General features: G+C 43.3%; 1 protein-coding gene across 10 annotated transcripts in view; it reads left to right on the forward strand.

Moving 5' to 3' along the window:
* Positions 1-24,091, forward strand: part of BCL2L13 (BCL2 like 13) — a 107,419-nt gene that overhangs the window by 45,534 nt on the left and 37,794 nt on the right. For 5 of the 10 annotated variants that reach the window (XM_063623297.1, XM_055253246.2, XM_063623298.1 and 2 more), the window contains 2 exons: positions 14,608-14,715; positions 20,644-20,800. In XM_063623297.1, the coding sequence (XP_063479367.1) occupies positions 14,608-14,715; positions 20,644-20,800 (265 nt within the window). Of the gene's footprint in view, positions 1-14,607; positions 14,716-20,643; positions 20,801-24,091 lie in introns of those variants that run through there. The other 5 variants (XM_063623304.1, XM_063623303.1, XM_063623300.1 and 2 more) reach the window with 4 other exon arrangements.

Here is a 24,091-nt window from a genome sequence, read left to right on the forward strand (position 1 = left end):
AAGATGGTACCAGGTCATCCATGAGGGATGCACTCCCATGACCCAAACACCTCCCATTAATCCCCACCTCCAACATTTGGGACCAACTCTCAACATGAGGTTTGGAGGGGTTAAACAAAGCAAAGTATAGTAGCCGTTACAAATGGATTAATCCATTCGTGGGTTAATGGATTAATGAGTTATGTGAGTGGGACCAGTGGCTTTATTAGAAGAGGAAGAGAGACCTGGAGCTCACACATTAGCATGCTCAGCCCCCTCGCCATGTAGTACTGTGTGCTGCTCAGGACTCTGTTTGAGGTCAGAGGCAGTCCCTCAACCTTGGACTTTTCAGCCTCCAGAACTGTGAGAAATAAATTCATTTTCTTTATAAACTATCCAGTTTCAGGTATTCTTTCATAGACAAAATAAAATGGACTAATACACCTGGGGATCTCTAGTTGTCTCAGCACGATTTGTTGAAAAGTTATTCTTTCTCCCATTGATTGACCTTAGTACCTTTCTCAAAAATCAATTGACCATATATGTATGGATTTATTTTTCCCTTCTCAATTCAATTCCATTGGTCTGTATACCTGTTGTTATACTATACCATCTTTATTGCTGTAGCTTTGCAGTAAATTTTGAAATTATGAAGTGTGAGCCCTTCAACTTTGTTCTTCCTTTTCCAAGATTGCTTTGACTATTCTGTGTCTCTTGCAATTCCATATTAATTTTAGGATTGGTTTGTCTATTTCTGGAAAAAACAGAGTTGGAATTTTGATGAGGATTACATTGAATGTGTAGATCAATTTGGGGTGTCCTGCCATCTCAAATCAGCTTTTTTTTTTTTTTTAAGACAGAGTTTCGCTCTTGTTGCCCAGGTTGGAGTGCAATGGCGTGATCTTGGCTCACCGAAACCTCTGCCTCCCAGGTTCAAGTGATTCTCCTGCCTCAGCTTCCCAAGTAGCTGGGATTACAGGCATGCGCCATCACGCCTGGCTACTTTTGTGTTTTTAGTAGAGATGGGGTTTCTCCATGTTGGTCAGGCTGGTCTCGAGCCCTCGACCTCGGCTGCCTCGGCCTCCCAAAGTGCTGGGATTACAGGCATGAGCCACTGCGCCCAGCTTACATCAGCTTTTCAAGGCAGATTTGTATAACCTAATTTGAAATTGAGCCATAATATATTATTTCCAGAGATGTGTACTGTTTCATTCTTATCTTAGCTTTTCTATCAGGAACAGGAGATGGTTGATCTCGACCACTATGAAGCCAGACCTTGGGTGGTCCATGGTGGAATTCTGCATTCTTTTCCCTCAGATCTGTCCTCCATCAGTCTGTCTCCCAATCTGCAAGATGCTTAGGGGGTAGGGTAACGTTAGAACCTGAAAATTGCAATCATAATTGGTTGTCTGGAATTTGGTTGTTTAAAACAAAACAAAAAAAAGGCTGGGCATGGTGGCTTACACCTGTAATGCCAGCACTTTTGGAGGCTGAGGTGGGCAGATCATGAGGTCAAGAGATGGAGACCATCCTGGCTAACATGGAAACCTCGTCTCTATTAAAAATACAAAAAATTGGCTGGGCACGGTGCCTCACGCCTGTAATCCCAGCACTTTGGGAGGCCGAGGCGGGCAGATCATGAGGTCAGGAGATCAAGACCATCCTGGCTAACATGGTGAAACCCCTTCTCTACTAAAAATACAAAAAATTAGGCAGGTGTGGTGGCGGGCGCCTGTGGTCCCAGCTACTCAGGAGGCTGAGGCAGGGGAATGGCTTGAACCCAGGCGGCAGAAGTTGAAGTGAGCCGAGTTTGCGCCATGCACTCCATTCTGGGCAACAGAGTGAGGCTACATCTCAAAAAAAAAAAAAAAAAAAAATCTTGTTCCTTTATTTATTTATTTATTTTGTAGAGATGTTTGTTTCGACATGTTCCTCAGGCTCGTCTCAAACTTCTGAGCTTAGGCGTTCTTTATGCCTTAGCCTCCCAAAGTGCCACTCTGGGCCAAACATCTGGTTTCTTTTTGAGACACAGTCTCACACTCTTGCCCAGGCTGGAGTGGAGTGCAGTGGTGCTGCTCACTGCAACCTCCGCCTTCTGGGTTCAAGCAATTCTTACGCCTCAGCCTCCTCAGTAGCTGGGATTAAAGGAGCGCGCCATCACGCCCAGCCAATTTTTGTATTTTTAGTAGAGATGTCATTTCACCATGTTGGCCAGGCTGGTGTCAAACTCCTGACCTCAGGTGATCCACTCGCCTTGGCCTCCCAAAATGCTGGGATTACAGGCATGAGCCACTGTGCCCGGCCAAAATCTGGTTTCTTAATTGCTGGTCCAGTAAGATATATTTTGAGGTATTTGTTTTTGCTATTTAATGAACAATTGAACCATTCTGTCTATATGTTCAATGGACCTTTTGGATTTGGTTGTAATTCTTTGGACTGTCTAGAGTGTTATCACAAGGCTAATTGCCTGAATATTTGCTAAAACAAAGATCATGGAGCTCTACCCTAGACCTACAGGACCAGATACTGCATGCTAGGACTTGGGAATCTATAATTTAATGTGTTTTATAGGTAATTTAAATGTGTTTCCAGTTTGGGGAACTATAGATTTAGAAAGTATTTTGCTCTGGGAGCTCTAGTCCATTCAACTTGGCTAAACTTGTTAATCTGTTCACTTTGATAGCTCCGAATGAATTTTAGGGCTGGAATATAATGATTACTGACTCACTTCACTTCATTCGAAACTGAAGTGGGTGGGACTTAATGTGCTAAAGTCTGTTTATCTTTGAAATATTTGTGTCTCGGTTTATGGTCCAGAATTTATGCAGCATTGGCCCTACTGTGTAGCTCTGTGCTTTAGAAAAACTAGGTGAAGAGGATTAATTAAATGCAAATCACTGAATCTATCTGTGTCACTGGTCAGCTAAATAAATAGCCTTTGTGTCCTAACAGCAGCAGACATTTTCTGGTTTAGGTTTTCTACATGGTTTATTATGAAGTATGACAACTTGTCATGTGTAATCAGCATCACATTAGTCTCAAGAGAATAAGCTCTCCTTTAATCAGCTACTTTTCTTTAATCTGGTGGGGTGAGGCATATGGTAACCATGACATTTTTGTCATTTGCTTTGTGGGATGGTGGTGGTATTGATGGTGGTGTGATTGGATGTGTGTGGGTGTATGTATGTTTTGGGTATGTAGATTTCCCAAAAAGGGGCAGATGACAGATGGCAGATAAAGCATTCATGTATTCCTTGTCACTGTGCATCAAAAATTATAGTCATATGTCCTGGGAGTCAATAGTAATTCTATTTACCAGAATATGTGGTTTCTAATGTTATTTCTCTGTGATTTATTAGAACTTGGGCTAGTCATTAAATTCTCTGAAGTCTCATATTCTTTATGTAATGAGGATAGACTTAACAGCCTTTACAGACTATAAACCTATAAAGTTCTATGATTCAGTCACTGATTAAACTCTCATAAGTATGCAAGTAATAGTGGAAGTCTTATTCTTTCCATTCCTAGTTCTCAGTATTCTCCATCATGACTCATCACCATAAATAAATGCTCTATTTATCTTCCTATCTATGCAGTTGGTCTGTTCTCGTATTTGCCTGATGTAATATGACTTCTCATTTTCTTTTCTTCTTCTTTTTTTTTTTTTTTTTTGAGACAGAGTCTCACTCTGTCACCCAGGCTGGAGTGCAGTGGCGTGATCTCGGCGCACTGCGAGCTCTGCCTCCCGGATTCATGCCATTCACCTGCCTTAGGCTCCCAGGTAACTGGGACTACAGGTGCCCGCTACCATGCCTGGCTATTTTTGTATTTTTAGTAGAGATGGGGTTTCACTGTGTTAGTCAGGCTAACTCCACTCACTCCAGTCACTCCACTGGAGTCACTCCACAGTCCACAGCCTGGACTCCAGTCAGGCTGGTCTTGATCTCCTGACCTCGTGATCCACCCGCCTCAGCCTCCCAAAGTGCTGGGATTACAGGCCTGAGCCACCGTGCCCGGCCTTATTTCTTTTACCTTTCGTCATTTGAGCCAGCCTCAAAATATACTGATAACTTTGTATTTTTTATTTATTTGTATTTTTAAGCTACACCTGCTGGAATGGGAACTTTGTTTTTTTTTATTCCTTTGAATGTATTTATAATTCTTATTGTGTGTTTTTTTAAGTGTCTCATCTCCCTAGCGAGGTTGTCATGTATACATAGAGAATACAGTGAGCTTTTCCTCTGTACGTATACATCTGTACATTGTAACTCTTTAAGTTTTTATCATAGTAGATAGTGGTAGCTATCAAGTATTTGAGTATTTTTTTAGTCCATATTTCACACAAGTCTAGGACAAAGGAAGTATATCCCAAAGTGTTTGTAATCTGTTTAGAATGATGATGATAAAGTAAAAAATCATCAAACAGCATAGAATAGTGTATGTTTAAGTGTTAAACTTTGTGACACAGACTAAATATATAAATGTTTAAGGTCAGTGATAGACCTGTAAACATAGTAGTCAGTGAAGACATTTTGAAGTAGAGAGTTAAATTGATTTTTCAAGGATAGACAGAATTTGAATTATCAGGAAACAGAAGGGCAGTTTATGTTAAGCAAAAATGTAGAATAATATGTTTGAGGTTTTTGTTCATTTTGTTTTGTTTTTTAGAAATAGGTTCTTGCTGGCCGGGCACAGTGGCTTACGCACTTTGGGAGGCCGAGGCGGGTGGATCACGAGGTTGGGAGTTCAAGACCAGCCTGGCCAACATAGTGAAACCCTGTCTCTACTAAAAGTATAGGAAATTAGCCAGGCGTGGTTCCAGGCGCTTGTAATCCCAGCTACTAGGGAGGCTGAGGTGGGAGAATCATTTGAACCCGGGAGGTGGAGGTTGCAGTGAGTAGAGATCGCGCCACTGCACTCCAGCCTGGGCAACCATGTGAGACTCCGTCTCAAAAAAAAAAAAAGAAAGAAATGGGTTCTTGCTATGTTGCCCAGGCTGGAGTGCAGTGGCTACTCACAGGCATGATTATAGCACACTATGGCTTCAAACTCCTGAGCTCAAGGGGTCTTCCTGCCTAGGCTTCCCAAGTAGCTGGGACTGTAACATGGTACTGCATCTGGCTTGTTTTGTTAGATAGTGAGAAATTGTCAGTGAGTTCATACTGGATGAAAATAGTAATACTTTAAAAAAAAATTCCTTATCACGTATAATTTAATGTGGCTTATAATGATGCATAATGGAAAAATTCAAATAGTAAATAAAAAAATCAGGAGTAGGAAAATTGTACATGTCTATAGTAGGAATAACAGATCATAGTAAGTAAGTAGTCTGTGAGATCCTCTACAATTATACTTACTAGTGCTGAGCTGTGAATTTGGTTCTTGGCAAAGCCAAATACATACATACATACATATGTATATATACACACACAAACACACACATATATATATATATATGCTATAAAATGGCATATTTAGTTCCAGGAATCTTTTCCCCCTATAATTTAGAAGCTGTACTAGTTCCTTTTGGTTGGAAAATAGTTTTTTAAAAGATTTCTTTTTTCCGACTTAGAGCTTTATAACATAGGACACAGAAATGCAGTAGAAAATGTTGTCAATATCGGCCAGACGCGGTGGCTCACGCCTGTAATCCCAGCACTTTGGGAGGCCAGGGTGGGCAAATCATGAGGTCAGGAGATTGAGACCACCCTGGCTAACATGGTGAAACCCCGTCTCTACTAAAAATACAAAAAATTAGCCGGGTGTGGTGGTGGGTGCCTGTAGTCCCAGCTACTCGGGAGGCTGAGGCAGGAGAATGGCATGAACTTGGGAGGCAGAGCTTGCATTGAGTAGAGATCTGACCACTGCACTCCAGCCTAGGCAACAGAGCGAGACTGTCTCAAAACAAAACAAAAAAAAGAAAATGTTGTCAATATCAAATGTAGTATTAGGTTTCAAAACATTGTCTCGTAAGGTGATTCTGGATAAAGAGAAGGAAGTGACACTGAAGTACAATTCAATTAAATAGTTAACATGCTCTAGGGACCTAGATTATACATACATAAGTTTTTGTTGTTGTTTGTTTTTTTGTTTTTTTTTTTGAGACAGTTTCGCTCTGTCACCCAGGCTGAAGTGCAGTGGCGTGTCTTGGCTCACTGCATCCTCCGCCTCTTGCGTTCAAGCGATTCTCCTGCCTCAGCCTCCCGAGTAGCTGGGATTACAGGCATGTGCCATCACGCTCGGCTAATTTTGTATTTTTAATAAAGACAGGGTTTCTCCATGTTGGTCAAGCTGGTCTCGAACTCCTGACCTTAGGTAATCCGCCTGCCTCAGCCTCCCAGACTGCTGGGATTACAGGCGTGAGCCACCGTGCCTGGCCCATATATACTTTTCTGATGGTCCAGCTTAATATGAGGATAAACTACAATGCAGAGGAATGGAGACTACCTATCATGTCAGGAAACCTTGTAGAAAAATGGATCCAATAGGTTATATTCTCTGCAAGAAGTCTAAAACGTTTAGGTGTTCTAAGTTTCTGATTAAGGGGAGGTCAAGAGTAGAATAATAGATATTAAGTAGAAATGTTTTTGTGGAATAGAGGGCTTTTTTCAGCCTGGTTGTTATTTGTTTCTGTCATTGAAGTATGTTTGAAGGAGTGTTAGTAGCTACAAGAAGGATTGATTTCTCTTAAAAGCACGTTCATTCACTGTAGCTCATGACAGTGATTGATGAAAATTCTTACATTGTTGAGTATGACAGAGATTACCTTAGCCTGGAAAAAATTGAAGGCAAGTCCGTTAGAGGCAAGCCACCCTTGGAAACAGGTCGCAGAACATCTGGTATTCAGGAATACAGCTTTTTAGTAAAACTTCCCCAATCAGTTTGTTGTGCAATGTCCAAAAATTTAAGCAACACATGTTAAGCCATTCTCTCTAGCAGCAATTGAAGAGCAAGAATATAACTGCCTGTCAAGATTTCTTCTAGTTTGTGTTAAAACAGCCCTATTTTATATTACATGGCATTATCTAAACTGACAGAGATTGTCCTGCTGTTCCTACCTTTCACAGTGTGGAAAGCAGGTTCTGTATAAGCATCACTGATTAAAAATCTGTGATAAGCTGATTTCTGTTCACAGAGATAAGGGGCCAGGAAAGATGATTATCTAATAATACAGTTTTAGAGCATGAAAAGAATTGGTGAGTGGGAGCGCCTGTCTATTGGGCATTTATCTCATTACTCTTCACAACAACCCTTCGTGGTGGGTATTATTTTCCCATTTTATATAAGAAGAGAGACGGTGGCTCATGCCTGTAATTCCAGCACTTTGGGAGGCTGAGGCAGGCAGATCACTTGAGGTCAGGAGTTCGAGACCAGCCTGGCCAACATGGCGGAACCCTGTCTCTACTAAAAACAAAAAAATTAGGCGTGTTGGCACACGCCTGTAATCCCAGCTACTCGGGAGGCTGAGGTGGGAGAACTGCTTGAACCCAGGAGGTGGAGGTTTGCAGGGAGCCGAGACTGCACCATTGCACTCCAGCCTGGGCGACAGAGCGAGACTCTGTCTCAATTAAAAAAAATCATAAAGAGCAGAGGGTCAAGAAGATTATTTTCCTTGCCCAAGTGATGAGTTAGAAGGCCTGACTCCAAAGCTTATCATCCACTTTATGGCTGCTTTCCAGGAAGCTGGAAGGGAAAGAGAGAATTTTATTGCAAGAAATAGCATGGGCCGTAAATTAATTTCCCAGCTTGTGTTTGATTTCCCTTAGTAATGTCATGATATATTCTGGAGATCACTGTACCTTGTGCAGTTATGTTAATCAGTGCTGTTGCAGAGCCATCCAACACTACAAATTACTTCTAAAGGGAAAACCTGTTATAATTATAAACAGTAATGGAGATTTAGTAGAAGCTTCTCTGTAAAGGTAGACTTCTATGCTTTATGAGAATGCATAAAGATTAGGATAAATTGGCATAGGATCTTTCTAGGATAAATTGGCCTCACATTTTTGCGTAATAGATTGTTTTATGTAACATTTTCAAGTTTTTATGAATGTAGTTTATCAAAGATACTTAGGCAGAAGTAAGTGAAATGTCATTAAGCAAAGTATATGCTATTGGTGACATTGAGGAAATCCTTTGTGTTACATTTCAACTTTTAAGGATCCTAGCACTTAGGTAGGCAGAGGCAGGAGGATGGCTTGAGCCCAGGAGTTCGAGACCTGCCTGGGCAATATAGTGAGACCCCATTCTCAAAAAATAAAAAATAATAAAAAAAAAGGATTTGAATTTTATTTTGGTTAGTCTCAGCTCATAAGGAAAGTGTTTTATGTCGCTTAAAGGCATGTTATTTTTGTCAGCTTTAAAAGTAGAAAATGAATCAGAATCTGTGATATGTAAAGATGTTTAACCTTTTGTTTTTTAAAGGTATTTTAAATACCCGTGGATGATAGAATAATCAAGTTTCTTGACCTTAATAGAATTAATTCAAAGCCCATCTGAGAATTTGGGATTCTTTAATTTGGTTGCAAAAAATGAAAACATAGGCAGAGCCTGGTGGCTCATGCCTATAATCCCAGCATGAGGGAGGCTAAAGGTGGGCGGATTGCTTGAGCCCAGGAATTTGCGACCAGCCTGGCCAGCAAGGCAAAACTGTCTCTACCAAAAAAAAGCAAAACCCCACACAGCTGGGCACGGTGGCTCACACCTGTAATCCCAGCACTTTGGGAGGCTGAGGCAGGCAGATCACGACGTCAGATCGAGACCATCCTGGCCAACATGGCGAAACCTTGTCTCTACTAAAAATACAAAAATTAGCTGGGTGTGGTGGTGCGCACCTGTAGTCCCAGCTACTCGGGACGCTAAGGCAGGAGAATCACTTGAACCCAGGAGGCAGAGGTTTCAGTGAGGCGAGATCGCACCATTGCACGATCTGGTGACAGAGTGAGACTCTGTCTCAAAAAAAAAAAAAAACCTACACAAATTAGCTGGGCATGGTGGTGTGTACCTGTAGTGCCAGCTACTTGAGAGGCTGAGGTGGGAAGATTGCTTGAGCCTAGGAGGTTGAGGCTCTTGTGAGCCATGATAGTGCCACTGCACTCCAGCCTGGGCAACAGGATAAGACCCTGTCTCTAAAAAAAAAAAAAAAAAAAGGAAAGAAACATAACATAAAATACATAGAAGTGCTGAAGTGCAGTGGTGCAGTCATGGCTCACAGCAGCCTTGACCTCCTAGGCTCAAGCGATCTTCACACATCAGGCTCCCGAGTATCTTGGACGACGGGAACATGCCACTGTGCCCAGCTAGTTTTTAAAATTTTTCGTAGAAACAAGATCTAGCTATGTTGTGCAGGCTGTTGTTGAACTCCTAAACTCAAACAATCCTCCTGCCTCGGCCTCCCAAAGTGCTGAGATTACAGGCATGAGCACCACACCCAACTGAAGTGAAGGTTAAATAAGGGGACATGAAAGTCCCTGTCAGAAGACAGTATCACTGATATAGACAACCTTTCTGCTCTCTGTTAACTACTTAATCATGTCAGAAATGTTTCTGAGATCTTTCATTCCTAGCCACCCAACCAGAAGATGACGAGAGCACAGCCTAGATTGACGATTTTGTAGTCAGACTCACCAGAGTTCCAATTATAACTTCTTTATGGTAGTGGTAGAACCTATCCAAGCTTCAGTTTCCTCATCTTCAAATGGAACTATTATTTCATCCCTCATAAGGTTGACTTGGAAATTAAATGAAATAACACATAGGAAATGTTTATTACTGTGCCTGTTAAGTAACAGATACTTTGTAAATGCTTGCTGTTCTGCCCTTCCTGAACTTCCTCAGTCTGTATAAATAGTTTCATGTACTGGACAAATCTTACTCATTTTTGTGCTACGTAGATGCTCAGGACATACCTGATAAATAGCAGGTAGTCAGTGTTTCTTCAGTGGATAAATGAATAGTAGGTAGACCTGCAATTTGGTGGCCCAGTTCATGCTGCTTTTTGTTTGCTTGTTTGGTTTTTTTGCTGAAATTCTTGCACGGTGGAGTATAGTTGATTGCAGGGCCCTTCCCCCACACCCGGGTAGGGGCTTCATTGTCCCCACAAGTTACTTATCTCAAGTCTTTAGGGAAGTGAAAAATCACTCTAACAGAAGGTTAGTTGCTAAGTATACAATTCAGCATCCTCTGGGTGTTCAGGTAAGCCTGAATTTAAGTTCGAGAAATAAGTGAGATTCCTAGGATGGCTCTGAATTATCTTGACTTCCCTGAATGTTTCTGGCTAAAAACCAAGCTGGGATTATTGATGTGACTGTGAATCTGGCCCATGTCCCGGGAATGTGGATTCTGCTGCATATGTCAATTGGTTTGGCTCTTTTTTTTTTTTTTTTTTTTTGAGACAGAGTTTCGCTCTTGTGACCCAGGCTGGAGTGCAATGGCGCGTTCTTGGCTCACCACAACCTCCGCCTCCTGGGTTCAAGTGATTCTCCCACCTCAGACTGCCGAGTAGCTGTGATTACAGGCGCCTGCCACCATGCCTAGCAAATTTTTGTATTTTTAGTAGAGACGGAATTTCACCATGTTGGCCAGGCTGGTCTTGAACTCCTGACCTCAGGTGATCCGCCCGCCTTGGCCTCCTGAAATGCTGGGATTACAGGCGTGAGCCACTGCGCCTGGCTGGTTTGGCTCTTTTTATCCGAAATTTTTTGTTTAAATGGAAATTTTTGCTCTGTAGTACTGAAATCACCTGAAAGTAGAAGAAAAAAATTATTCAAGAAAGAATATTTTTGCAATGTGGGGAGAACTTGAGCTTTTTATATAAGCTTTTAAAGCTATAAAAGGAACTATGCTGTTTTACCCCCAAATTTGCCCACTTTTAATTCAGGAGAAACGTTTTGGTCTCCTTTATGTTCTAGTCTCTGGATACAAATCTTTTCTTTGTTCGTTTTTTCCCCCTATTACCAACCACAGGTTCTTAGGCTCCTGTGTAATAGAAATTGACACAAGGCCAAGCAAGTTTCCCAGACAAGGCTATATTAAGACTTATGGGCCAGGCACGGTGGTTCACGCCTGTAATCCCAGCACTTTGGGAGGCCGGGGCGGGCGGATCACCTGAGGTCAGGAGTTCGAGATCAGCCTGGCCAACATGATGAAACCCCATCTCTACTAAAAATACAAAAAATTAGCTGGGTGTGTTGGCGGGCGCCTGTAATCCCAGCTACTCGGGAGGGTGAGGCAGGAGAATTGCTTGAACCCTGGGGGGGCAGAGGTTGCAGTCAGCTGAGATCGCGCTATTGTACTCCAGCCTGGGCAACAAGAGTGTAACTCTGTCTCAAAAAAGAAAAAATTAAAAAAGGCTGGGCACGGTGGCTCACGCCTGTAATCCCAGCACTTTGGGAGGCCAAGGCGGGCGAATCACGAGGTCAGGAGATCAAGACCATCCTGGCTAACACGGTGAAACCCCGTCTCTACTAAAAATACAAAAAATTAGCCGGGCATGGTGTCGGGCGCCTGTAGTCCCAGCTACTCGGGAGGCTGAGGCAGGAGAATGGTGTGAACCCTGGAGGTGGAGCTTGCAGTGAGCCGAGATCAAGCCACTGCACTGCACTCCAGCCTGGGAGACAGCGAGACTTTGTCTCAAAAAAAAAAAAGACTCATACCTAGAAAGGTTGGACATAAGGGAGACAGCACAGGAGGAAGGGTTCTCCAGCTGGCTCTCCGAGGGGAGTGCATTGCAGTGTCTTAAGGAGGGTGACATGCATGATTCATGAGGTAAGTGAGTATCACTACGTGTGTGGGGTGGAGTGCAGACACGGTAAGGAATCGTGCTAACACATGATCAGGAAGTGGCAGATAAGCCCCTTCCTGGGTTGTGATTTTGGTATTATAGTGAGGCTGGAGATGAGGATTGGTCATTGTCCTTGAGCTCGTGTGAGAGGTAGAGCTAACTCCCTTGAGTAAGATTTATGGCAGGCTGCTGCCCATAGTTTCTTCATACCATACCTGCAAGGTCTGGTCAGCAGGTGTGGTAACAGTTGGGGTGGTGCTGTAGGGTGTGGCGGTCACTGAGAACATATGGAAAAACACATTAGTGGCGTGGGGCCAAGTCCCGTTTCCTACTCTGTCTCACCTCCATGCCCCGAGATTACTCGTCTTGATCTGTCTCCTGGGGCCTTTTAGTGGTTGGTGATCATTGGCCACTGCTCATTAAGTCAGGTTACCCAACAGTACAAAACTGTAGTGCATTAGCCAAATGAAAAACGACTATATTATGCAGTGAGTGTGAGTATGTAGATTCAGGGAGGAGGAAAGAAGGAGAATTAGATGGGCCGGGCGCAGTGGCTCACGCCTATAATCCCAGCACTTTGGGAGGCTGAGACAGGCGGATCATGGGGCCAGGAGATTGAGACCATCCTGGCTAACACGCTGAAACCCCGTCTCTACTAAAAATACAAAAAATTAGGCGGGCGTGGTGGCGGGAGCCTGTAGTCCCAGCTACTCGCGAGGCTGAGGCAGGAAAATGGTGTGAACCCGGAAGGCGGAGCTTGCAGTGAGCAGAGCTTGCGCCACTGCACTCTAGCCTGGGGGACAGAGCGAGACTCCGTCTGAAAAAACAAAAAAGGAAAATTAGATGGTAATTAGTAAAGAGTTTAAACCAAGGTTTATAAAGGTCCTGAGAGGGTCCATGAATGCCCTAAAATTGCTTGCCAAACATTCTGGGAGGAGGGGCCATTATTTTATTGACATTCTCTAAGAACCTGAAATGTCAAAAAGCCCAAGAACAAGAACTGCTGTGCCGTGATCACTGTCATAGAGGCAGGCCTGGACTTTGGGGTGTTTGATTTAATATAGCCCGTGCTTGCAAGAATGGCGAGAGGCGACATTGTGCAGGTGTTAGGGCCCAGACCCTGAAAGTTGACTGCCTGGGTTTGTATCTGAGCTCTGCTGTTGGTGCACCCTTGGTCACATTTCTTCCCTGTGCCTTAGGTTTTTCACCTGCAAATTGAGGATAATAGTAATACCTATCTCAAAGGGTTGTTATGAGCATTTAATGAGCATATGTGTGTATACACATACATAGGTACGTACGTACATGTACATACAAAGTGCTTAGTATAGTGCCCCCAGCACTTGATATTAGCCATTATAGTGTATTGTTTTCACTAAAACTAACTTGGGTGGAATTGGACTGTCAAATGACAGAGGTACTGCTTTCAGGCTTCAGCAGTATATTTTTTTGTACCTTAGTACTTGCAAAGATAAATAATTATCTTGCTGTATTTAGAAAAGTTAGTAGCAAAATAGAATTAACCAGTAATAAGCATGAGAGACTGGTGATGAGCATAACTCATGAATCTAATGTGATTAGTACAAAGAAATTGTTATGCCCGCAGTGGTGGAATTTTAGCCTCAGTTGTGTGCTTTGTGGACTTAAGCAGCAGTCAACTAACTGTTGTGGGCAGGGTGGGGGAAGAAAAGAAAGAAAATTACAAAGCATGTATAAAATGCTAGAAGTGTATCATTTAAAAATGTGTCCAAAAGTGAGATACAATTAGGGATCTATATAATTTGAAGTGGGGGGAATGGACATCTCCCACCACCACTGAAATATTAATAACATGAAATCTTTTTTTTTTTTTTTTTTTTGAGACGGGGTCTCGCTCTTTCACCCAGGCTGGAGTGCAGTGGCGCGATCTCGGCTCACTGCAGGCTCCGCCCCCCCGGGCTTCCGCCATTCTCCTGCCTCAGCCTCCCGCGTAGCTGGGACTACAGGCGCCTGCCACCTCGCCCGGCTAATTTTTTGTATTTTTAGTAGAGACGGGGTTTCACCGTGTTAGCCAGGATGGTCTCGATCTCCTGACCTCGTGATCCGCCCGCCTCGGCCTCCCAAAGTGCTGGGATTACAGGCGTGAGCCACTACGCCCGGCCTATAACATGAATTCTTTTTGTTTTTATCATATTCCATCTTCATACTTTTTAAAAAGGATACATTGTCTACGAAAAGAGAGGACTGGTCCCACTTATTGATACATCTTTCCCAACCTCCTCTTGAGTTAATGTGTTTCTGGAGATTCAGCTCAATTTTCCTGTTTCTGGCATAAACATCTGGAAAGGTGGAGACTTAGTCTCAATCCATAGGCCCAAATATTTCTACTAATGGTTGTTTTTGATTTGTTTTGTTTTTTAATTATTGCAAAAAGGATTTCCTACCCTCCCTAATTTTGATAATGAATTTTAATTTTGCATTTTTTGGCTTAACAAATTGCTATTGTAGGGCCGGGTGCTTATGCCTGAAATCCCAGCACTTTGGGAGGCCGAGGCAGGTGGATCACAAGGTCAGGAGTTCGAGACCAGCCTGGCCAACATAGTGAAACCCTGTCTTTACTAAAAATACAAAAAAATTAGCCAGGCATGGTGGCGGGCACCTGTAATCCCAGTTACTTCGGAGGCTGAGGCAGGAGAATCGCTTGAACCTAGGAGGCGGAGGCTGCAGTGAGCGGAGATCACGCCATTGCACTCCAGCCCCAGTGACAGTGCGAGACTCTGTCTCAAAAAAAAAAAAAAAAAAGTGCTATTATATTCTTATGGTTTCTCTCTCCCTCTTTCAATAATAACCTTTTTTGTTGCTTTCAGGGGTTCAACTAGATACAGCTTCACAATCTCTGGATCAAGAAATTTTATTAAAAGTTAAAACTGAAATTGAAGAAGAGTTAAAATCTCTGGACAAAGAAATTTCTGAAGGTCTGTTTATTCTTATTTTTCTAGTTAATAAGCAGATTCTGTCTGATATGGTTTACTGTTTGTTTAATTTGATTTTTACAGTGGGGTGTTCTCAACATTTAACAACTTACACCAATTATACATTGGTAGAAATTTATAAGGGTAAAAGTAGAAGGTAGCCTTTTTTCTTTCCTGGAGGATATGTTGATGGAAGTTCCCCAACTATACCTAACAGGTTAGATGTAGCAGTTTCTCATGTTAAGTTTCGGATAAATGATCATGTTAAGGTTCTTTCCATTCAGTATGGTTTGATTTGTATTTAGTGTTACCTTTATAAGTAATAACGACATAAAAAGGAAAAAGTAAGCATATGCTTCTTTTATTTTTGCGTATATATACTATAGATAACTGTAATTATAATGTCCATTCAACTTTATAGCCATTTTATTTTGCACTTAACATTACAACATAAACTTTAAAAATAGTTACTCTACTAACTGCATGAAATTTCATTCACTGAATAAATGTTTTTACTCAGTCATTCCCTTATTATTATTATTATTATTACTATTTCAGAGACAGGGTCTTGCTCTGTTGCCCAGGCTGGAGTGCAGTAGTGAGCACTGGGATTACAGGTGTGAGCCACCATGCCTGGCCTGTTGCCTTATTATTGAGGGGAGCATTTGGATTATTATTCCTTTTTTCACTGGACGACAACTACACAGCATTTGCATTATTTCCTGTTTTGTCTTCCATAGGTAATGCTGCATTGAACATCTTGCCCAATGATATAAATATATTTTTACAGCTTCATTGAGATATATTTTACATACCATAAAATTCATCCATTTAAAAGGTCCAGTTCAGTCTGGGCACAGGGACTCATGCCTGTAATCCTAGCACTTTGGGAGGCAAGGCCTCAGGAGGATTGCTTGAGCCCCTGAGTTCAAAACCAGACTGGGCAACATAGGGAGACCATGTCTCTCTTTATTAAAAAATAATAATAATAAAGTACAATTCAGTGGTTGTAGTGTATTCACAGAATTTATCACCACGATCTAAATTTAGAACACTTTCAGTCCTCCTTAAAGAAACACAATACACATTAGCAGCCACTTCCCATTCCCACTAGCCCCAGGTCCCAACCCCACCCCACACCAGGCACCCACTGATCTCCATTCTGTTTTTATTGATTTGCCTATTCTGGAAATATACATAAATGGAATAGTTCACTATGTGGTGGTGGTGGTGGTGGTGGTGGTGTTTTGAGATGCAGTTTCGCTCTCGTTGCCCAGGCTGGAGTGCAGTGGCACTATCTCGGCCCGCCGCAACCTCCATCTCCCAGGTTCAAATGATTCTCCTGTCTCAGCCTCCCGAGTAGCTGGGATTACAGGTATGCGCCACGATACCCGGCTAATTTTTTGTATTTTTAGTTTATTTATTTTTATTTTTTTTTTGACGGAGTCTGGCTCTGTTGCCCAGGCTGGAGTGTGGTGGTGGGATCTTGGCTCACTGCAAGCTCTGCCACCTGGGTTCACACCATTCTCCTGCCTCAGCCTCCCTAGTAGCTGGGACTACAGGCGCCTGCCACCACACCCGACTAATTTTTTGTATTTTTAGTAGAGACGGGGTTTCAGCATGTTAGCCAGGATGGTCTCGATCTCCTGACCTTGTGATCTGCCCGCCTTGGCCTCCCAAAGTGCTGGGATTACAAGGCGTGAGCCACCACGCCCGGCCTGTAACTTTTTGTATTTTTAATAGAGACGGGGTTTCTCCATGTTGCTCAGGCTGGTCTCCAACTCCTGACCTCAGGTGATTTGCCCGCCTTGGTCTCCCAAAGTGCTGGGATTAAAGGCATGATCCACTGCGCCTGGCCACTATGTGGTCTTTTGTGACTGGCATTTTTTACTTAGCATAGTGTATTTTTGTTGTTGTTGTTGCTGTTTTTTAAGACATCACCTTGCTGTGTTGCACAGGCTGGCATGCAATGGCATGATCTGGGCTCACTGCAACCTCCAACTTTAAGGTTCAAGCAATTCTCCAGCCTCAGCCTCTTGAATAGCTTGGATTACAGGTGCCCACCACCATGCCCAGCTAATTTTTGTTTTTAGTAGAGACGGGTTTCACCATATTGGCCAGGCTGGTCTCCAACTCCTGACCTCAAATGATCCGCCTGTCTGAGCCTCCCAGAGTGCTGGGATTATAGGCGTGAACCACTGCACCTGGCCGACTTAGCATAATGTTTTCAAGGGTCATCCATGTTGTAGCGTGTATTAGTACTTCGTTACTTTTTACAGTCAAATAATATTCCACTGTGTGGATGTGCCATATTTTGTTTATTCATTCGTTAGTTAATAGAAATTTAGGTTGTTTCTACTTGTTTACTATTATGTATAATGCTGCTGTGAATATTCTTGTGCAAGTTTTTGTGTGGACGTATATTGCCCAATAATTTTTTCTTTTTCTTTTTTTTTTTTTTTTTGAGACCAAGTCTCGCTCTGTTGCCCAGGCTGGAGTGCAGTGGCGCGATCTCGACTCACTGCAAGCTCCGCCTCCTGGCTTCACGCCATTTTCCTGCCTCAGCCTCCTGAGTAGCTGGGACTACAGCGCCCACCACCACACCCGGCTAATCTTTCGGTAATTTTTAGTAGAGATGGGGTTTCACCGTGTTAGCCAGGATGTTCTTGATCTCCTGACCTCGTGACCCACCCACCTCAGCCTCCCAAAGTGCTGGGATTACAGGCGTGAGCCACTGCACCCAGCCTGCCCAATAATTTTTAATGATCAAAATTATAAATTATGTTTGTAACTCAAGTTCCTCGTTAGTAGAGAAAAAATACAAATAGAAATGTACAAATAATCCTGAGACCGGGTGCGGTGCCTGTAGTCCCAGCACTTTGGGAGGCTGAGGCGGGTGGATCACTTGAGGCCAGAAGTTTGAGATGACCCCAGCCAACATGGTGAAACCCTGCCTCTACTAAAAATACAAAAAAATTAGCCAGGCATGGTGGCGCACACCTATAATTCCAACTACCTGGGAGGCTAAGGCATGAGAATCTCTTGAACCCAGGAAGCATAGGTTGTAGTGAGCCAAGATCATGCCACTGTACTCCAGGCTGGGTGACAGAGTGAGACCGTTTTGTTTTTGAGACGGGAGTCTCGCTCTGTCGCCCAGGCTGGAGTGCGGTGGTGCAATCTCAGTTCACTGCAACCTCCGCCTCCTGAGTTTAAGTGATGATTCTCCTGCCTCAGCCTCTTGAGTAGCTGGGATTATAGGCGCCCGCCACCGTGCCTGGCTAATTTTTGTATTTTTGGTAGAGGTGGGGTTTCACCATGTTGGTCAGGCTGGTCTCCATCTCCTGACCTTGTGATCCACCTGCCTCAACCTCCCAAAGTGCTGGGATTACAGGTGTGAAACACTGCGCCTGACCGTTATATTTCTTTATCAACATTTTGAAACGATTAAATTTCTGATTCTCTTCATGTATATTCTGGTAACAGCACTGCTGCATAGTAAAATGGGCAAAAGGTAGAAAGAAGAAGAGAGTAACAAAATATTTAAATACATTCACTTATTTTTTTTTTTATTTATTTTTGAGATGGAGTCTCGCTCTGTCACCCAGGCTGGAGTGCAGTGGTGCGATCTCGGCTCACTGCAAGCTCCGCCTCCTGGGTTCACGCCATTCTCCTGCCTCAGCCTCTCCGAGTAGCTGGGACTACAGGCGCCCACCACCACGCCCGGCTCATTTTTTTTTTTTTTTGTATTTTTAGTAGAGACGGGGTTTCACCGTGGTCTCGATCTCCCGACCTTGTGATCCGCCCGCTTCGGCCTCCCAAAGTGCCTGGATTACAAGCGTGAGCCACCGCGCCCGGCCCCTACATTCACTTATTGAACCCCATATTATCTAAGTTAGATCATTAAAATGGATGCTCTCCAGCTTGCTCAAACAACAAAGTATTTGTGAACTTTGCAGCCATTTCCATCTTTCTCAGAGGCAAGCACTTTATAAAGAAATACATACTTAATTCTGTAGTAAAATTTGCAGCCTTATAGGCGTAAGTGTTAGATTAATGCAATAAATATGCAGATGATGGCTAAATCTTGGGAGTGGGTGCAAGCGGCCTGCTTTCCTGGTAGCTGATGCCTTGCATCACATTTGTACTCTGGAACAACAGTTATTCTGCTTGCTCTTCCTGCAGTTAGGGAATGGTTAAGTCTGTACAACAAGTTATGACTGCTTTTTCTGGATTCAAGTTTTATTTTATTTTTATTTAATTGGTTATTTTTTTGGGAGACAGAGTCTCACTTTGTTGCCCAGGTTGGAGTGTAGTGTCATGATCAGGGCTCACTGCAGTCTTGACCTCCTGGGCTCAAGTGATCCTCCCACTTCAGCCCCCCAGTAGCTGGGACTATAGGCGTGTGCCACAGCACCCTGCTAATTATTATTATTATTTTCTTTTTTTTTTTTTTGAGCCAGAGTCTTGCTCTGTCGCCCAGGCTGGAGTGCAGTGTCGCAGTCTTGGCCTACTGCAAGTTCTGCCTCCTGAGTTCACGCCATTCTTCTGCCTCAGCCTCCCGAGTATCTGGGATTACCGGCGCCCGCCACCAGGCCCGGCTAATTTTTTTGTATTTTTAGTAGAGACGGGGTTTCACCATCTTAGCCAGGATGGTCTCGATCTCCTGACCTCATGATCTGCCCGCTTTGGCCTCCCAGAGTGCTGGGATTACAGGCATGAGCCACCGCACCCGGTCCTTTTTTTTTGTTTTTTCTTTGTTGTTGTTGTTGTTTTGGAGAAGGAGTTTCACTCTTGTTGCCCAGGCTAGAGTGCAATGGCACGATCTTGGCTCGCTGCAACCTCTATCTCCCAGGTTCAAGCGATTCTCCTGCCTCAGCCTCCTGAGTAGCTGGGATTACACGCTTGCACCATCACGCCAGGCTAATTTTTGTATTTTTAGTAGAGACGGAGTTTCCCCATGTTGGTCAAGCTGGTCTCGAACTCCTGACCTCAGGTGATCTGCCCAGCCTTGGCCTCCCAAAGTGCTGGGATTCCAGGCATGAGCCACCGCGCCCGGCCTTAATGTTTTGTATTTTTAGTAGAGATGTGGTTTTGCCATGTTGCCCAGGCTAGTCTCGAACTCCTGGACTCAAGCCATCTGCACACCTCAGCCTCCCAAAATGCTGGGATTACAGGCATGAGCCACTGTGCTCGGCTTCTGGTTCAACTTTTGTACTTGTTTGTATAATCTTCATATAATAGTTTGAAAATTTATCCATGTGTAGTAATATTAAGGTTGAAAGTTCATTTTAATAAGGAAATGAAAGCAATAGACTCATCCTCTGAGGATGATTAGAATCTGATATAAGTGCCACTTTTATAAATGTAAGACAAAATCTTAAAAACAAAATTTTAAGAGAAGGATAATAGAGCCAGGAATTGCTTCTTATTTATCATTATTATACTTGTTGGTCAGTAATCACAAACTAAATTGATTAGCTTATTATAACATGCCAGTTTAGCTGTTTCTTTTCTCTTAAATCTAAGCTTTTTCATTAAAACCCAAAAGAACCTCTAAATTTATGACCTATCAGTGTTTACATGCCAACAAAGATTAATGTCCAAAATGATTATCTGACCTTTTTAAGTGGCTTGTAATGATTAGCTTGTTCCTAATAGTGGGTGTCTTAATCCTGTGGCCTTTTATAGCACAACTTTTGATATTGTTTTTTTTGTTTGTTTTTTTTTTTGAGACGGAGTTTCCCTCTTGTTGCCCAGGCTGGAGTGCAATGGCGTGATCTCGGCTCACCACAACCTCTGCCTCCTGGGTTCAAGTGATTCTCCTGCCTCAGCTTCCTGAGTAGCTGGGATTACAGGCATGCGCCACCACACCCAGCTAATTTTATAGATAATTGTTTATTATATTAGGTTTTTCTTTTGTCCTGTCTTCAGCCTTTACCAGCACAGGCTTTGACCGTCACACTTCTCCAGTGTTCAGCCCTGCCAATCCAGAAAGCTCAATGGAAGACTGCTTGGCCCATCTTGGAGAAAAAGTGTCTCAGGAACTGGAAGAGCCTCTCCATAAAGCATTGCAAATGCTCCTGAGCCAGTGAGTTACACTGCTGAGTGGGATGTGCTTCTTTAAGTAGTCTCTGGATCTCTCATGCAGCACTGGATTGGGTAGGGCTGTGTTTTAGGTGAACAGTGTCACTTCTTTTCTCACTTTTCTGTACATTTTCTTCATTTGCTTTCCCAAAGCATCTCTGTGTTTTGAATGACAGTTTTGCTTTAAAGGAGTGATTTAGCTATTCCAACATAGATTTGTTAATTTGTATTTATATGTTGAGCTGTCAGGTTTCAACGAATGCTTTTACCAAGTTCTAAATACAAGCTATTTCACCTCCCCCGACCACTTTTTACTGCCATTTCCTCTAGTGGTGACATGAATATAATGGCTAGCGTTTTGTGCATTGTAATGTGGGATTAACATTATATCTATTTTAGAATTCTGTATTTAACATTGTATTGACCAGGCGCGGTGGCTCACGCCTGTAATCCCAGCACTTTGGGAGGCCGAGGTGGGTGGATTACGAGGTCAGGAGTTCAAGACCAGCCTGGCCAATATGGTGAAACCTCGTCTCTACTAAAAATATAAAACTTAGCCAGGTGTGGTGGCGCATGCCTCTAGTCCCAGCTAGTCGAGAGACTGAGGGTGGAGGATCGCTTGAACCCGGGAGGCAGAGGTTGCAGTGAGCCGAAATCCTGCCACTGCACTGCAGCCTGGGTGACAGAGCGAGACTCCATCTCAAAAAAAAAAAAAAAACCCAAAAAACCATTATATCTATATCCCAGAAGTTGCTCAACTTCAGGGTTGCACATCTGCCAATAGAACTGCTTCTACATTCTTATAGAAGGAACTTCTCTCCTAGCTATGGTTCTGACCATATTAAAGCTAAAGGCAAGAAGCTAGTAATAAGGAAAGTATTAAAATAGAACCAAATCATTTATTATAAATATTAAAAATCAGCCTGTAATCCCAGCACTTTGGGAGGCCGAGGTGGAGGTATCACTGGAGGTCAGGAGTTGGAGACCAACCTGGCCAACATGGTGAAACCCCATCTCTAGTAAAAATACAAAAATTAGCTGAGCATGGCGGCAGGTGCCTATAATCCCAGCTACTCGGGAGGCTGAGGCAGGAGTATTGCTTGAAGCCAGGAGGCAGAGGTTGCAGTGAGCTGAGATCATGCCACTGCACTCCAGCCTAGATGACAGAGGGAGACTCCATCTGAAAGAAAAAAAAAAAAATTTTTTTTATTTTCATGTAAGCAAAATATATATCGATTACCATTTGTTAGAAGAAAGTAATTTGGGTTTTAGGATAATTTTTTTTTTTTTTTTTTTTTTGAGACGGGGTCTCACTCTGTCGCCCAGGCTGGAGTGCAGTGGCGCAGTCTCAGCTCACTGCAAGCTCCGCCTCCCGGGTTCATGCCATTCTCCTGCCTCAGCCTCTCCGAGTAGCTGGGACTACAGGCGCCTGCCACCACGCTGGGCTAATTTTTTGTATTTTTTAGTAGAGACGGGATTTCACCGTGGTCTCGATCTCCTGACCTCGTGATTCACCTGCCTTGGCCTCCCAAAGTGCTGGGATTACAAGCATGAGCCATTGCGCCTGGCCGAGAATTTGATTTTTTTGTTGCATAGTATTGTGAAATAAGCAAATGTAAAAATGCTAATTATGCGTAAACAGTGAAATGAAATCATATTTGGTAATCTCAGTACTTTGGGAGATCCAGGCGGGAGGATTGCCTGAGGCCAGGAGTTAAAGACCAGGCTGGGCAACATAGCTAGACCCTGTCTCTACAAAAAAAATGTTTAGAATATTAGTCAGTGTGGTGGCATGTTCCTGTAGTCCCAGTCACTTGGGAGGCTGAGGTGGGAGGATCACTTGAGCCCAGTAGTTTGAGGCTGCAGTAAGCTATGATCACACCACTGTGGCACTCCAGCCTGGGCAACAGAGCAAGACCTTGTCTCTAAAAATAAAAATTAAAAAAGTCATATTTGGATTTTCTTTATTTTATTTTATTTTTTTATTTTTTATTATTATACTTTAGGTTTTAGGGTACATGTGCACAATGTTTAGGTTTGTTACATATGTATCCATGTGCCATGTTGTTTTGCTGCACCCATTAACTTGTCATTTAGCATTAGGTATATCTCCTAATGCTGTCCCTGCCCCCTCCCCCCACCCCACAACAGTCCCCCGAGTGTGATGTTCCCCTTCCTGTGTCCGTAAGTTCTCGTTGTTCACTTCCCACCTATGAGTGAGAACATGGGGTGTTTGGTTTTCTAAAATTTAAATATAAATGTGGAGAGAAGTATATGGGTGTTGGGAAATAAAACTTACACAGGAAATTTGGATTTACAGCAGTTGTTTTCAAAAAGTGTTCTATGGAGCCTTAGGCATTGAGGTGCTGCAGGGGTCCTGAAGAAGTGAGGGGTCCTGAAGAAGTAAGTGGGTTAAGCTCATTAGGGCCTCTCCACTCTTCTTTCTTATTTATTTATTTATTTTAAATTTTTTGTAGAGACAGGGTCTCACTATGTCACCCAGACTAGTCTTTTTTTTTTGAGACGGAGTCTCACTCTGTCACCCAGGCTGGAGTGCAGTGGCGTGATCTCGGCTCACTGCAAGCTCTGCCTCCCGGGTTCACGCCATTCTCCTGCCTCAGCCTCTCCGAGTAGCTGGGACTACAGGTGCCTGCCACCACGCCCAGCTAATCTTTTGTATTTTTAGTAGAGACGGGGTTTCACCGTGGTCTCGATCTCCTGACCTCCTGATCCGCCTGCCTCGGCCTCCCAAAGTGCTGGGATTACAAGGGTGAGCCACTGCGCCTGGCCTACCCAGACTATTCTTATAACTCCTGGCCTCAAGCAACTCTTCCCACCTCAACCTCCCCAAAGTGCTAAGATTACAGGTGTGAGCCATTGTACCTAGCCTTATTTATTTATTTTCCCACTCTTCTTAAACCAGAGCACGTGTACTTCCATATATTTTATATTCTCAGGTTACACGTAAGACTTGAAGAAAGAAATTTGCTGCTTTGCTCCTCTCTCCACAAAAATGTAAAAGGTATCTGGACTAGGAGTAAAATAATGAAGTGAAAGGTGCAGACTTTTAAAAGAATCTTTTTCCTGGCGGGGCGCAGTGGCTGACACCTGTAATCCCAGCACTTTGGGAGGCCGAGGCGGGCGGATCACAAGGTCAGGAGATTGAGACCATCCTGGCTAACACGGTGAAACCCTGTCTCTACTAAAAAAACAAAAAATTAGCCCAGCTAATATTTTAATGGTGGCGGGTGCCTGTAGTCCCAGCCGCTCAGGAGGCTGAGGCAGGAGAATGGTG

The sequence above is a fragment of the Symphalangus syndactylus genome, chromosome 18 (genome assembly GCF_028878055.3).
Source record: "Symphalangus syndactylus isolate Jambi chromosome 18, NHGRI_mSymSyn1-v2.1_pri, whole genome shotgun sequence".
Classification (NCBI taxonomy): Eukaryota; Metazoa; Chordata; class Mammalia; order Primates; family Hylobatidae; genus Symphalangus; species Symphalangus syndactylus.